Raw genomic sequence first — 12639 nt, forward strand, 5'->3', positions numbered from 1 at the left:
GAAACCAACCGGGTAGATGTTAATTTAATGTAGGATTTTAATGTAGGATTTAATGTAGAATTTTAATGTAGAATTTTATATAGGTAGGCCGTGACTGGCTTCCCACTCCTGCACACTAGATGGCGGTGTATGCACCTTTAAATTGGATACGACCTCTTTTCAATGGCTCTGAGGAAACTCAGCACAGTTTCCATGGACACTAGACTAGAGCGAAGTGCTACGCCCCGCGCCGCTCTTTTTGAACTGCTTTACCGCCCTATCTTCCCGTCATAGGGGCTTGGCAAAGTTGCCCTAGTATCGACAGCTACGCTATGGATGGATCAAGAGTCTATGAAGTTCAGACGAGAAGATTGACAGCATTTATCGGAAATAATTTATGTATTTGCAACTGCCTCATTGCTAACTAGCATTGCTGACCATTTAGCAGTAACTACTTATACCAACAGACACTGGCTGTGGCGGGACCAATAGCTAATTGTCTGGTTTGTTTATTGCTAGCAGGTAGCTAGAGCTAACTATCTGACATTGCTAATCTAGCTAGCTAACTGGCTGCGGTACTGTCCAGTTTTTTGAAGATTTCACCATGAGTACCAACGCGGAAAGGAAGTTTTTAAACCTTAGGAAACGGTTGGACCAGTTAGGATACAAACAGCCTTTGGGGATCGAGACCTTGCCACTGGTTGAAAAACTGTTCAGGTACAGTAAAGTAACGTTAACAAGCTAGTTGGCGTTATCTTTAAAAAGTTAGTGCTTGCTACTGTAACTGTCAACTGGACAGAACTTTTGCCGTTTTCACCCCAAGTTTCTCTGTTGTTCCCGTATATGATAACAGTGATTTGGTCCACACAACCGAAAGCCTGCGTAACACTAAGATGAATGCAGGAAAAACAGAGAAAGAGAGCCGCAATCTTGATGCCCTTCTGGAGCCATACAAGACGGAGAATGCTCGAATTGTCAGAGAAAACAATGAGCTACACAGTGGCTTACTCAAACTCAGAGAAGAAAAGGACTTGGTTAGCCGAGGTATTAGACTAGAACAATTTTACAAGCCTTCTCAAACCAAGATATCAGAATTAGACAGTATTACAAACTTGCCCAAGGCCTCGATAACAGTTTTGTTGTATTTTTTCAGAACTGAAAGCGTTCATCAGGAAGCTGGATCATGAGACGTCTGATCTGAAGTTCCTAAATAACCAGTATGTGCACAAAGTGCGGGCCATGGAGAAGGAGAGCAAAGTCATGAAACAGCGGATCCAACAGCTGCAGGAGAAAAACATGCAAGCCGTGGTGCAAACCCCAGGTAGGAGCCTAGCTCAATGCATCTAATCCGATCTACATTATATCCACACGTAGGCTCAATTGATCACGCTTCCGGTGATCTCACAGGTGGGAAAAAGCACAGCATCCCTTTCCGACGTCAGAGGATGCAAATAGACGAACTCGTTCCTCCAGCTGCAGGTCCCACTCAGCATGTGCCGCAGCCCGACGACCCGTATATTGCTGATCTCTTGCTGGTTGCTGATGACAGGTGAGACCTTGTGAAATTGGTTCAACCACCTTTTTGAACTGGCAGTTAGTGTTTTTCCAGGGGATTTCGGGTTCATGATAAGTGTTCTCACTAGGATCACCGAACTGCAGCAGGACATCGTCAAGCTGAAACTAGACCTTGAAAGAGCTCAGGGAGGCCTCACGCACCTGAACTCACAAGTAAGCAGACAGATTGATGAGGAAACAAATCATCTGATTCAATTGTATTGGTATGGCTCTTTTTTTTACAAGCAATGTCACAGAGAGGCTTCACATACGCCCATAGAACTGCTCCTCAACCACCCTAAACCCTCAAGGAGGAAGACATGGGGGAAAACTCCCAATCATAACACATTTACATTTTAGTCAGTTAATTACATTTACAAAACTGCATTTACATTACATTTAGCAGACGCTCTTATCCAGAGCGACTTACAGTAAGTACAGGGACATTCCCCCCGAGGCAAGTAGGGTGAAGTGCCTTGCCCAAGGACACAACGTCATTTGGCACGGCGGGAAATTGATCCGGCAACCTTCTGATTACTAGCCCGACTCCCTCACCGCTCAGCCGCCTGACTCAGGACAAACAAATTGGATTATTCCGCCTCAACGGTGGATCTGACACGGGGTGCGACTCTCCACAGGTCGAAGAGAGGGACCGGGAGATCGAGCGGTTGAGCCGCGCGCTGGACGGAGGGCGCCCCCACAACGTCATCTCGCTAGAGGCTCAGACCCTCAGCGACGAGAAACTAATATCCCACCTAAACCTTCAGGTAGGGCCCCCCCCACACACACAAGCGACAACGGCCCTTTCACGTCGTCCTCTTCGTCGGTTCGCCTCAGTTTTAGGGCCTACTTTTCAAGGGAGCACTCTCGGGGGCGTTTCGCGCCTCTCCGCAGATCGAGTACCTGCAGGAGACCAACAGGACGCTGGAGCAGAAGGTGCAGGGGCTGCAGCGGAGGAGGCAGGACGCCTCCGGCGAGGTGGCCGACCTCAGCGCCAAGAACCAGGAGCTGTGCCGGGAGCTGACCGACATCGACCAGCTGGCCAAGCAGCTGGAGCAGGACAAGGAGATGGTGCTGGCCACCGCTGACCAGGAGCTGCAAGAGACCAAGGTGTGTGTGTGGGGGGGGGGGGGGGGGGAGGCAAGATGGAGAGATGTTATGAATCGGTATACCTTCTTATTTTGTTTTTGAAAGAGTCTTACGGTTTTTCCTCGTTTCGCCTTGTCAGCAAGAGATCCAAAGGCAACGTGAGCTGATCGTGGATTTAGAGGAAGCCAACGCCAAAATGAGAAGGGTGAGGCCGCACAAGACGCCTGACAATGACCTATAACGCGTAAACGAGCATATCTTGGCGTGAGTGTCTTTCGACTTTAGTGTGCTTCACGTTGATGTTCCGAAGAATCCCCAAAGTTTCTCCTTTTTAAGTTGATTCATTTCCATCCCTGAAAACATATTAGCAGTATGTTATTGTCTTACCAAACACGCTGAAATAAGTGGACAAATGGAGATGTTTTTTGCTGCTGTCCACCTCATAACAATACCGTTAATGTTTTCATCATGACCTCGTTTACCATGAGGATCTTGAACGATGATTTACTTTTGTATTATGTCATTCTACCCAGAAACAATCGATACAAAAAACTGCTGTTATCCATATTATTGGGAAAATGCAGTCACAAATATATGTCAGACATCAACCCTGTTTTCTAAGGAACAATAGGCAAATGACATGCAGGTAGACAGATCCTTTATTTATTCGGAATATGCCGCAGCGTTGTCGACACTGAACCAGTGATTTGGAGCATTTCACCTTCCTCTGAACGTGTACCTCAGAACCACTCTGAGGGTGACCTCGAGAAAGGCCGTCTGAGGGACCAGCTGACTGAGCTCGGGGATCAAAACGCCAAGATGGAGGGCCTGATCCACTTCCTGAAGGAGGAGACCACGAGGCTCCAGGAGAAACTCCACAGCACGACGGCAGCCGGTGAGAAGCAGAGGGCGTCTCTCTTTCCCCCTAAGAAAGAGGGGGGAAATGATGACATCAAATTAGTCCTAAATTGGGCATCCTGATGGACCCAGACGACCAAGCCTCTCATTTAGTCGTTTAGCAGACGCTCTTATCCAGAGCGACTTAGAGTAAGTACAGGGACATTCTCCCCGAGGCAAGTAGGGTGAAGTGCCTCGCCCAAGGACACAACGTCAGTTTTGCGCAGCCGGGAATCGATCCGGCGACCTTCTGATTACTAGACCGATTCCCTAACCGCTCAGCCACCTGACTCTCATTTCCATGACGTCATTGACAAGGCCAGGTGTCCCGCCTCCTGACGGCAGCTTTTTCTGGGGGGGGGGTCCTCAGAGAAAGAGCTGGTGCTGGAGCTGGAGAGGATGCGCGCCAAACACGGCGTGTGCGGCAGGCAACGCTCGCCGTCGCGCCTCGACCTGTTTGTGAGGAGCCTGGAGGAGGAGAGGGACCACTACAAGCAGGCCGCGGAGCGCCCGGGACCGGGCCGCCTGGACGCCGGCCCCGGCAGAGACGCCAGCCCCAGGGTCAGACGGGGCTGGAACAGCAAGGTGAGAACTCGCGCTGCCACGCCTCACATAAATAATACTGAGCCCTGCTGCATCTTGCATTGTTGTATTTAAATCAGTGTTATGCTTGGACTCGGTGTAGAGTAATATTATAAGAATTTTTTTGGTAACTGTATTTTTTTGATGGCATTTCCGCCTTTATTGTTTTATGATGGGGGGGGTGTGATGGGGGGGGTGTGTGTTTGGGGGGTATGCGGTGGGGAGCCCGGGCCGGATTCGAACCCAGGCTACCACCGAGGTGGTGACCCGACGACTTTCGGTGCATTTAGGGCGGCAGTCTGGAGTCTGAGTTGTCGCGGACGGCGAAGGAGAGAGATGAGCTGCGGGCCGTCCTACTGGGCTTTGAGAGACACATGGAGGACATCAAGAACAACGTGGAGACCCTCACTGTGGAACGCGACCAGCTCCGTGCGCAGTGCAAACAGGTGAGGCGGACAAATCCGGCTTTTTATTTCGTTCCAAGCGGCCGCGCAGTCGCGACGCCAAGGCACCCCTGCTCAGCGCGTGTCTTTCCAGGTTAGCGAGGATCTGACTCGGGCTCGCCAGCTCGAAGGACAGCTGTCAGACGAGGTCGCGCGGTTGAAGGCGCGGGCCGACGCCGAACGACAACGGGTGGCCTCTGAGAGGGACGCGTTCGGGGAACAGCTCAAGGTCCCGTGCGCCTCTCTCACCGTCACTTCTCTGGTGTAGCATGAGACCTGTGCGTCGGCCCACGCCAACGCTTTTTTCTAGAAGGTTCTATCTGCGTTTTCCAGGAGGCGCAAACGGCTGCTCTCACGATCGCAGAGGTTGAGGAGAAGAGAAGGATTCAAAATCTGGAGAACGCCATGAAGACTGTAAGTCCACACTGTCAATGTCCCTATATTTCGAATCATATTTTTTTTGTTATGTTGATATTTCATATAATAGTAAGGTGGCGAACACACAAAACAAAAATATCCCTCGCGTGAATAACGGCTCGTCCAATATAACTCGCTGCGTGTGTATTGAAACCAATTTGGGGTCCCAGCTGGAGAGGGAGCGGTCGGACCTGCAGGCTCAGGTGACCCTGCTGAAGGAGGGCCGCCTGGCCGCGGAGGAGGAACTGACGGCCCGGTGCTCCGCCCTGGCCCGGACCGCGGAGGAAAACGCCCAGCAGCGGGCGGAGTCCAACGCACTGCGGTCGGTGGGCCTTCCGGACAAGCCAGCGCGAAATTAAACATGGGCAGTCTGCGGTTTTGAGACGGTTTAAAAAAAAAGTTGTCTCTTTCTGGTCTCGCCGGCAGGTTGCTCCAGGAGCAGATGGAGCAGTCGTTGTTCGACGCGCAGCACAGGCTGCTCGTCAAGACCAACGAGCTCCAAGCCGCTCACCACCAGATTGAGAAACTGGAAGAGAAAATGGGTGAGGAGGGGAGGAAGAGGGTGATTTAGGGCATTTGAGGGGAACCGAGCTATCAGACGTGCTGCTGGTCTTCATCTTGACCCCCCCGGAATGTTCCGGATGTGTTTCCAGGCGAGCTGGACCTGAGGGGCTCCACGCAGCACGACGAGGCCCGCGCGCTGCAGAAGACGGTGTCGGCTCTGGACAGGGAGAAGGACGCGCTGCAGGAAACGGTGGACCAGAAGACGGAGAAGATGGCGGTGCTGCAGGAGGAGCTGTCCAGGAAGGTAGCGCGGCCACCGCCTCGCACTCTGCATGTCCGCGGGCAACGGGACTTTGAGTTCCTTAATATATGATAAAAAAAACTTCCTGTTTCCTCGTAGGACAAAACCCTTGAAGATGTTAGAAGGACTGTTACAGACATGGAGAGCTCTCTGGAGTAAGTCGATTTTTTTTCCATCTCGGGTGAGAATAGTTTATCAAAAAAATGGTTAGGCCTCACAGCCATCTCAACATGTGGCAACTTCCTGCCGTGTCATGACGCTTGTTGTTCGTGCAGTCAGCTGAAGGGGGCGCTAAGCAGCCGCGAAAGAGAGATAGGCAGTCTGAGACGACAGCTGGACGCTGCTCATGAAGAGCTGGCGGCGACGGGCCGAGACCGGGAGATCACCCTGAGAGAGAACAGGAGGCTCCAGGACGACCTGGCCACCATGACCAGGGAGAACCAGGTACAGCCTTCAACAGCCTAGAGCGGGGTTGTCAAACTCCGGTCCTCGAGGGCCGCTGTCCTGCATGTTTTAGATGTTTCCCTGATCCAGCTCACCTGATTCAAATGAATGGTCGTTATAACAACCCATTTAATTGAATCAGGTGGGTTGGAGCAGGGAAACATCTAAAACATGCAGGACAGCGGCCCGGAGGACCGGAGTTTGACACCCCTGGCCTAGAGAGATCTAGAGCAGAGGTCTTCAACCCTGGTCCTCAGGGACCCCTGTCCTGCACGTTTTAGATGTTTCCCTGCTCCAACACACCTGATTCAAATGAATGGTCGTTAACAGCATAACTAGATAACGACACATTCATTTGAATCAGGTGTGTTGGAGCAGGGAAACATCTAAAACATGCAGGACAGGGGGTCCCTGAGGACCTGGGTTGAAGACCTCTGATCTAGAGGTCATACCAGGGGGTATAGCTTTCATTAAACGTACACGCTTTTTCAGAAAACAGCTCATCTCTTTTTCTCCTCTATATTGTATCGTGTTGTGTAGAACACCGTCTCTGTTGGTTGGCGTTGACATGGAAGTTGGACTGCCACTTCTTGACTTCCAGAACCTTCTCACCCCTCTCTCTCCTGCAGGCCGTCCATGGTGAGATGGAGGAGGTCTTGCACGAGAAAGACGAGCTGAAGATGAGGGTGCACTCCTACATATCGGAGGTGGCCCGGATAGAAAGCTTGATGGCTTTAAAGGTAACATCCCGACTCCGTCCGTACTGGAGGTTACACTGTCGGCTCTCCGGGTTTTTCACTCGTCCCGCGTCTCTGGAGATTCGTGTTGTTTAAATTGTAACTCGCTTAACTACATGCACTTATGGTTCTTCCCTTTGGCACTTATTTTTGGGTTGTTCACCATGTGTGCTTCTTGTTTTGGCTACCCGCGATCTTGTTGTTATTATCAGTTACCTGTGCACTTTGTAAAGCTCTCTCTTGGAAGTCGCTTTGGATAAAAGCGTCTGCTAAATGAATACATGTAAATGTGTCGCCACTCAGGAGCAGGAGAACCGGGACATGCTGGAGCAGTTCCGAGCGGCCCACTACGAGGTGGAGGAGCGGGGGAAGAAGCTGGAGCAGGTCCAGGGCCTCAACAACTCCATCCACCTGGAGCTGCTGTCCTCGGACACCGAGCGCCGGCACCTCCGGGAGAAAGTCGGCCACCAGGAGAGAGAGATCCAAGAGGTGTGGGCCGAGCAAGTCGAGTTTGCCCCTCCCCCGCAGTGACACAAATGTCAAACCGTTGAAAGCGGCGACGGTCGGTCGAAGGGCTGAATGATGGATGTGAGCCCTCTTCCCCTCCCCAGCACACGCGCGCTCTGCAGGCGTACGAGTCGCAGGTGTCGTCCCTGGGCCGGGAGATGTCCCGGCTGGAGGAGGAGCTGCGGGCGGCGCGCGACGAGACGGCCGCCGCGCTCTCCGACCTGGCCTCGGTCAGGGAGTTGTGCGTCAAGCTGGACTCTGGCAGGGAGCTGGCGGCGCGCCAGCTCAACTCCAGGAGCATGGAGATGGAGAGGGTGACCGCAGCTTCTCTCTGTCGCGCTCAGACTATAACACGCTTTTTTGACCTAATTAAAAACTTAAATATATACTTTGTGTATATATATATATATATATATATATATATATATATATATATATATATATGTATATACACACACACACACAGTATATTTGAAAAGTAACATATTTTGTAGCCTAGTGACACTTTTTGTGGTAATGACCCAAACCCAAAAGCATAACACAAGTTCTGTATGATAAATGTGTACGCACACACACACACACTAGTCTGACTGTTATGCTTGACGGTTCTCTCAGGTCACTGGCGAGCTGGAGGACGCGCGATCGGAGACGGACATCCTGAAGAATCAGCTGGCAAACGAGCGACTGACCGTCCGGAACCTGGAGACGCTCCTGTCCTCCAATCGACAGAAGGAGTTCCAGACTCACCTGAGCGCCAGCGAGAGGGAGTCTGAGCTGAAGATCCTCCGGGACAGACTGGCCCTGGCAGACGGCAAAGTGTACGAGCAGAGAGACCCACCCAGGCCCGACACATGAGGCCATTACATCCCCCTTACTATTGCAACCTCTGTTTGACGCTCATATGTGTGTGTGTGTGTCTGTGCAGTGTAGGAAATGCCACAGAGATATCCCAGCTCAGAGGGAAAGTCTCTCAACTGCAGACCGAAATGGACGTGTTGAAGAGGCAACTGACCACCGAGCGCTTCGAGCGGTAAGCTCTCGCGACGGTTCGGGGCCCGCCCGACGACCGGGGGGGGGGGGGGGGGGGAGAAAGCCTTCGAAACGTCGTCGACGCCGTGTCGAGTTGAGCCGTCTCGTTGCCTTCACGGGCCGTCTGTCTGTTTGTTCCTCAGCGAGAGGGCCGTGCAGGAGCTGCGCAGGCAGGGGCTGTCGCTCTCCTCCCTGCAGAGCTCCCCGCTCAGCACCTCTCTCGGCACCCGGCCCACTTCTCCGGAAAGGTCTATCCTCCGAACGCCAGAGCGCACCGACAGGTCTCCAGAGAAGTAGGTCACACACAATTACACCATCTCGTTTCACTCGTTTTGTCCTCACAGATTACCTGTAATATTAGTTATTAGGGGTGGGATTCTTTTGGTACCTCACGATTCGAATCGATTCCTGGGGTCACGATTTGAATAAAATAAAAACAATTAGTGGTGGGCGTTGATGATTTTTTTAAATCTAGATTAATCTCACTGTAATCTTGGCATTAATCTAGATTAAAATGGCTCATTTGAATTCCGCCGAAGGCATTCAGAATATGTGTGCTACCCAAATAATGGCTAAAAGTATGTCTTTGAGAACGGGTTTCTCAAGCCAGGTGGCGCATTAGACCAGGGGCTCATCTCCTGTTTCCAAAATGCATCACAAACTGCTTGAGAAAGATGTTATACTATGCACATTGGTGATGAAAATAAATGATGTTCAAAGATGCACTTCTGTTTATTAACTGTTTATTAGATTAGTTAGCTTGGCTGATAGATCTGTGCTGACGGGCTTGCCTCGGTTGCACTCAAACATCGTAGTTTGACGACGACTCTTCCCCTGCGCTACATCACTGCTTAAGGGATGCTTTGCGTTTCGCGTTTCAAACAACCTTAGTCTCGCGAGGTTTCCATTGGGAAGTTTCTTAAAAACACATTTTCCCTGAAGCAAACCGGGCGGCTTCATAGCTGCATCCATGACAGCACGTCACGTTTGATGTGATCATTTCATACACAAGGCATACACACAGGTTCGAAGACTCGTTCTCGCCCCCTACAGTGCAATTCGGCTAGGTATACATCCGCGCTACAATATCAAGGTGAAAGTCATCATAGCTTGCTTAGTATAGACCCAGCTCCCAACCCAACTTTGAGAATAGATTAATGGCGATACTTTTTTATCGTCCAATAAGAGTCTCACGTTAACTATTCATTATCATTATTAATTATGTTTTCACAGTCTGCCGTATTTGACACTCTTTTAACCTGAAATCAAATTCACATCCACAGAAGTGTGAGCTTTAAGGAGTAGAACAACTAAGCAAAGGAAGGGAAAGGAGCTGGACGGAGCGAAGAGAAGCCTGCTTAAAGTTGACTCATACGACACGACAGCAGTAGGCTAGGACATGCCTCCCTCGATGAAATGCTCGTGCGTCAGATGCAGAGGGTTGATGAGCTTAAAGGCCTATTCAGACACGTCTGTATTGCACTGTGCGTTCCCATTTTCGCAGTCCCATTCCACTGGTTGCGCGATTCAGGGGCACTCGTGATTAACGTGGCTGTTTCGTTTACATGCGGAGGTGTCCAATCTTGTTCTGAGAAAGCTACCTCCCGGTATGATTTCACTCCAAACCCAACTGTTGCTACCCCTGATTCAGCTAATTAGCCAAATAAGGATTTTTTGGGTCAAATGTAAGGCAGTGGGTTTTCAAGAACAGGGGAAGTAGCTGTGGTGTATCTTAGACACTGATTGTGGAACAGGACATGATGTCTTGACGTCTTTCGCTATCAGATGAAATCATGATGTTCTTTTAAGTCTTATATCTGCAGATAACCATTATTAATTGGTATAATGTTTTGTATTTTTCTTTCCAAAAGAACTTTTTAAATAATTGTTATCAGACCTTGGCTATTGTTTTGATGTATTTTTGGTATTAAAATGTTACATTCTGTAAGGTACTGTATGTTCATAACATATTGTTTGTTACTTAAATTAAGTTATTCATAGAAATAAAGTATTTCTACAAAGTTACATTTTGTGACATTCTCTTCCTTGCGATATACAGACCTACGTATTGCTTTTGCACCATTGAATTAAAGAAGGATAAGGAAATTACTGTTGACAGCTGGGTCAATGTTTTGGATCTGCGGTGGAGTGCATAGCCTCATTAGATTAATTTGATATTTCCTTTGAGCACTCATTTCCATGCTATGAGTGGATAATGGATATAAACTATGCCATTTGACTGGAATATTACCTCTTCATAAGGTTTTTGTAGTGTCAATGTTACAGTAAGATTAGACTACTGTAGAGCCTTACTTTGCCCTGCGGTCAGAAATAATCATGACAAAAGCATCCAGATGTCAATATTCTTTAAGAATAAAAACGCACAGGATTAGTACCATACTGTATAAAAGAATAAAATGTCAAACAAAAAAACGGCATCTTCCAGCACAGTTAATGTCTGCAATATTCAGTGGTTGTGTTGGGGAGAGGGTAGGTAAATAGGGAGAAGTCTAAAATATACTTTGGAAGAAGTTCCCGAAGAAGCTTTTGTGGTAGGCTGCATAGGTAATAGTGCAACGTCTCCGTGGTGACAGGCTTGTACCATGTTTGCCGTTCTGGAAAGTGGACGTGCGGAGGTGCTCCGATGCGCTTCAGCACAAACTCCGCGTCACTCTCCAAATGCTCGTAGGAGCCGATGAAGTCATAGGAAACGGCACACGGCTGGCACAGGTTATAGATGGGCATCCAGTGCTCATTCATACGTTCGACATCCTCATCTAGCAGGTAACGTACAAACTCGGTAAACGTCACATCATCTCCCGTCACGGACGTGTCCTTGGCGTGGCCCTTGCGGTACCGCCGGATGATCTCTGCTCCATACTTTTTCTGATAGGCCTCGATCTCTCCAAACTTGTTCTTGTAAGCAGAGAGCAAGCGCTCCATGGGCTCCCTCACGAACATAAACTTGAAGTAGTGCTTGAGCCTGTAGCGGATTTCCTCAGGTTTCAGGGAGGAGAGAAAGAGGAGATCACTGCGATGGTCCATCTTGATGTTGACTTTCACGTTCTCCAGGGCTCCACTCAGAACTTTGAGAACCCTCTTCCAGTTGGAGCAGGCTACCTTAGGGACGTAGCAGTAGAGGAAGCGATGCTCGTCGTTGACTAAAATGTGCTGCAGCAAAATCTTTCTCTGGAAAGGACTCAGTGACCACAAACTGTGAGGCATGTTCTTCTGACCACACATCGTCTTGATGGTGCGGTTACGAATCTCCTGAAGGATCTGAATGATAAAAAAAAGAGTAGCTGGTGTTTTAGGTCAATTTACAGGCCACTCTCACATATCAGTGGAATAGGCGAAAGGGCTCACATGTATAAATGGTTAAACTAAAGTACTTCTGCAAATATGTCTATGCATCTGATCTAGATAGATGTGGTACCGTTTTTGGTGTCATCGCTCTCTACCTGGAATTCAGTGTCCGCTGCAACGTCTTGATGTCGAGCTTGTCTGAGGTAGTCTGACCTTTTTCCGTACCCCCGAGGTGGGGGTGTCTCCATACTATTCAGCATTCCTTTCTCTATCATGAGAAGGAGGCCTCCGGACGCCACGATGACAGCAAAAGTGAGCACCGACGGCAAGACTGCAGAATTGCGCCGCAAAGAACCAGAACTCACTGTTGTTCTGAAGTTCATTACAGACCCACTCCTTGCATCGCCTGCTCTGTTCATAGCGAAATCCAGCTTCCTTGGAGGCATTATCGTTTATTAATCCCCCCAAAACTTCGGTTCGCAAATCGAATTTTTGAATAAGGTTAATAAAAACTAAAGTGCTAAAAACTTTACATCAACCACGTACCCATGACTGCAAAGTTCTACTTCTTACCGCTATCGAGAAAAGGCGTCGACTTCCTAAGTCCCTCCCCCGTCGTATCAAATTTGAATTATGGGAATTGTAGGCTCTCCCGGAATGTTGTAGTTTGAATTAAAACAGTTACCTTGAAAGGGTTATATAATTGCAGCTACTAGTTAGGGATTTGAGAAAAAAACAATCCTTCTTCAGTGAATTCTGGAAGACTTTTCGTGAAGCCAACATCTCTCATTTTGAAATGGAACATCAAAGAAAAATAGGAGTAGCCTACCTTGGCATGTAGGATTATCTC

The 12639-nt window shown here is 49.2% G+C and overlaps 2 protein-coding genes across 2 annotated transcripts; one reads left to right on the plus strand and one right to left on the minus strand.

The window, feature by feature from the left end:
- The first annotated feature begins 198 nt into the window (after positions 1–198).
- On the plus strand, positions 199–10497 carry cep135 (centrosomal protein 135). The gene is made up of 25 exons (XM_084693028.1): positions 199–696; positions 833–1023; positions 1133–1300; positions 1387–1528; positions 1623–1707; positions 2172–2300; positions 2428–2643; positions 2762–2827; positions 3367–3517; positions 3890–4104; positions 4392–4547; positions 4639–4773; positions 4878–4958; positions 5132–5283; positions 5388–5503; positions 5615–5769; positions 5866–5921; positions 6042–6210; positions 6840–6950; positions 7251–7436; positions 7559–7768; positions 8070–8272; positions 8380–8484; positions 8627–8776; positions 9767–10497. The coding sequence occupies exons 1-25, from the start codon at positions 584–586 to the stop codon at positions 9786–9788; spliced, it is 3483 nt and encodes a 1160-aa protein (XP_084549154.1). The 5' UTR covers positions 199–583; the 3' UTR covers positions 9789–10497.
- Positions 10498–10832: 335 nt separating this feature from the next.
- On the minus strand, positions 10833–12394 carry chst14 (carbohydrate (N-acetylgalactosamine 4-0) sulfotransferase 14). Its single transcript, XM_084692940.1, has 2 exons — positions 11945–12394; positions 10833–11762 (listed from the first exon to the last, which is right to left on the minus strand). The coding sequence occupies exons 1-2, from the start codon at positions 12233–12235 to the stop codon at positions 10935–10937; spliced, it is 1119 nt and encodes a 372-aa protein (XP_084549066.1). The 5' UTR covers positions 12236–12394; the 3' UTR covers positions 10833–10934.
- Positions 12395–12639: the final 245 nt, after the last annotated feature.

Source organism: Hypomesus nipponensis, chromosome 26 (assembly GCF_054491055.1).
Source record: "Hypomesus nipponensis isolate SF chromosome 26, ASM5449105v1, whole genome shotgun sequence".
NCBI classification, from domain to species: Eukaryota; Metazoa; Chordata; class Actinopteri; order Osmeriformes; family Osmeridae; genus Hypomesus; species Hypomesus nipponensis.

What these genes read in the sequence shown, in the direction of transcription:
- cep135 (XM_084693028.1), top strand. Translation starts at nt 584, where the DNA reads ATGAGTACCAACGCGGAAAGGAAGTTTTTAAACCTTAGGAAACGGTTG. An exon ending in GGAGCATGGAGATGGAGAGG is followed by an intron (nt 7,769 to 8,069) that starts GTGACCGCAGCT and finishes CGGTTCTCTCAG; the next exon opens with GTCACTGGCGAGCTGGAGGA. An exon ending in GCCCTGGCAGACGGCAAAGT is followed by an intron (nt 8,273 to 8,379) that starts GTACGAGCAGAG and finishes GTGTCTGTGCAG; the next exon opens with TGTAGGAAATGCCACAGAGA.
- chst14 (XM_084692940.1), bottom strand. Translation starts at nt 12,235, where the DNA reads ATGCCTCCAAGGAAGCTGGATTTCGCTATGAACAGAGCAGGCGATGCA. An exon ending in CAGCGGACACTGAATTCCAG is followed by an intron (nt 11,763 to 11,944) that starts GTAGAGAGCGAT and finishes TTTATCATTCAG; the next exon opens with ATCCTTCAGGAGATTCGTAA.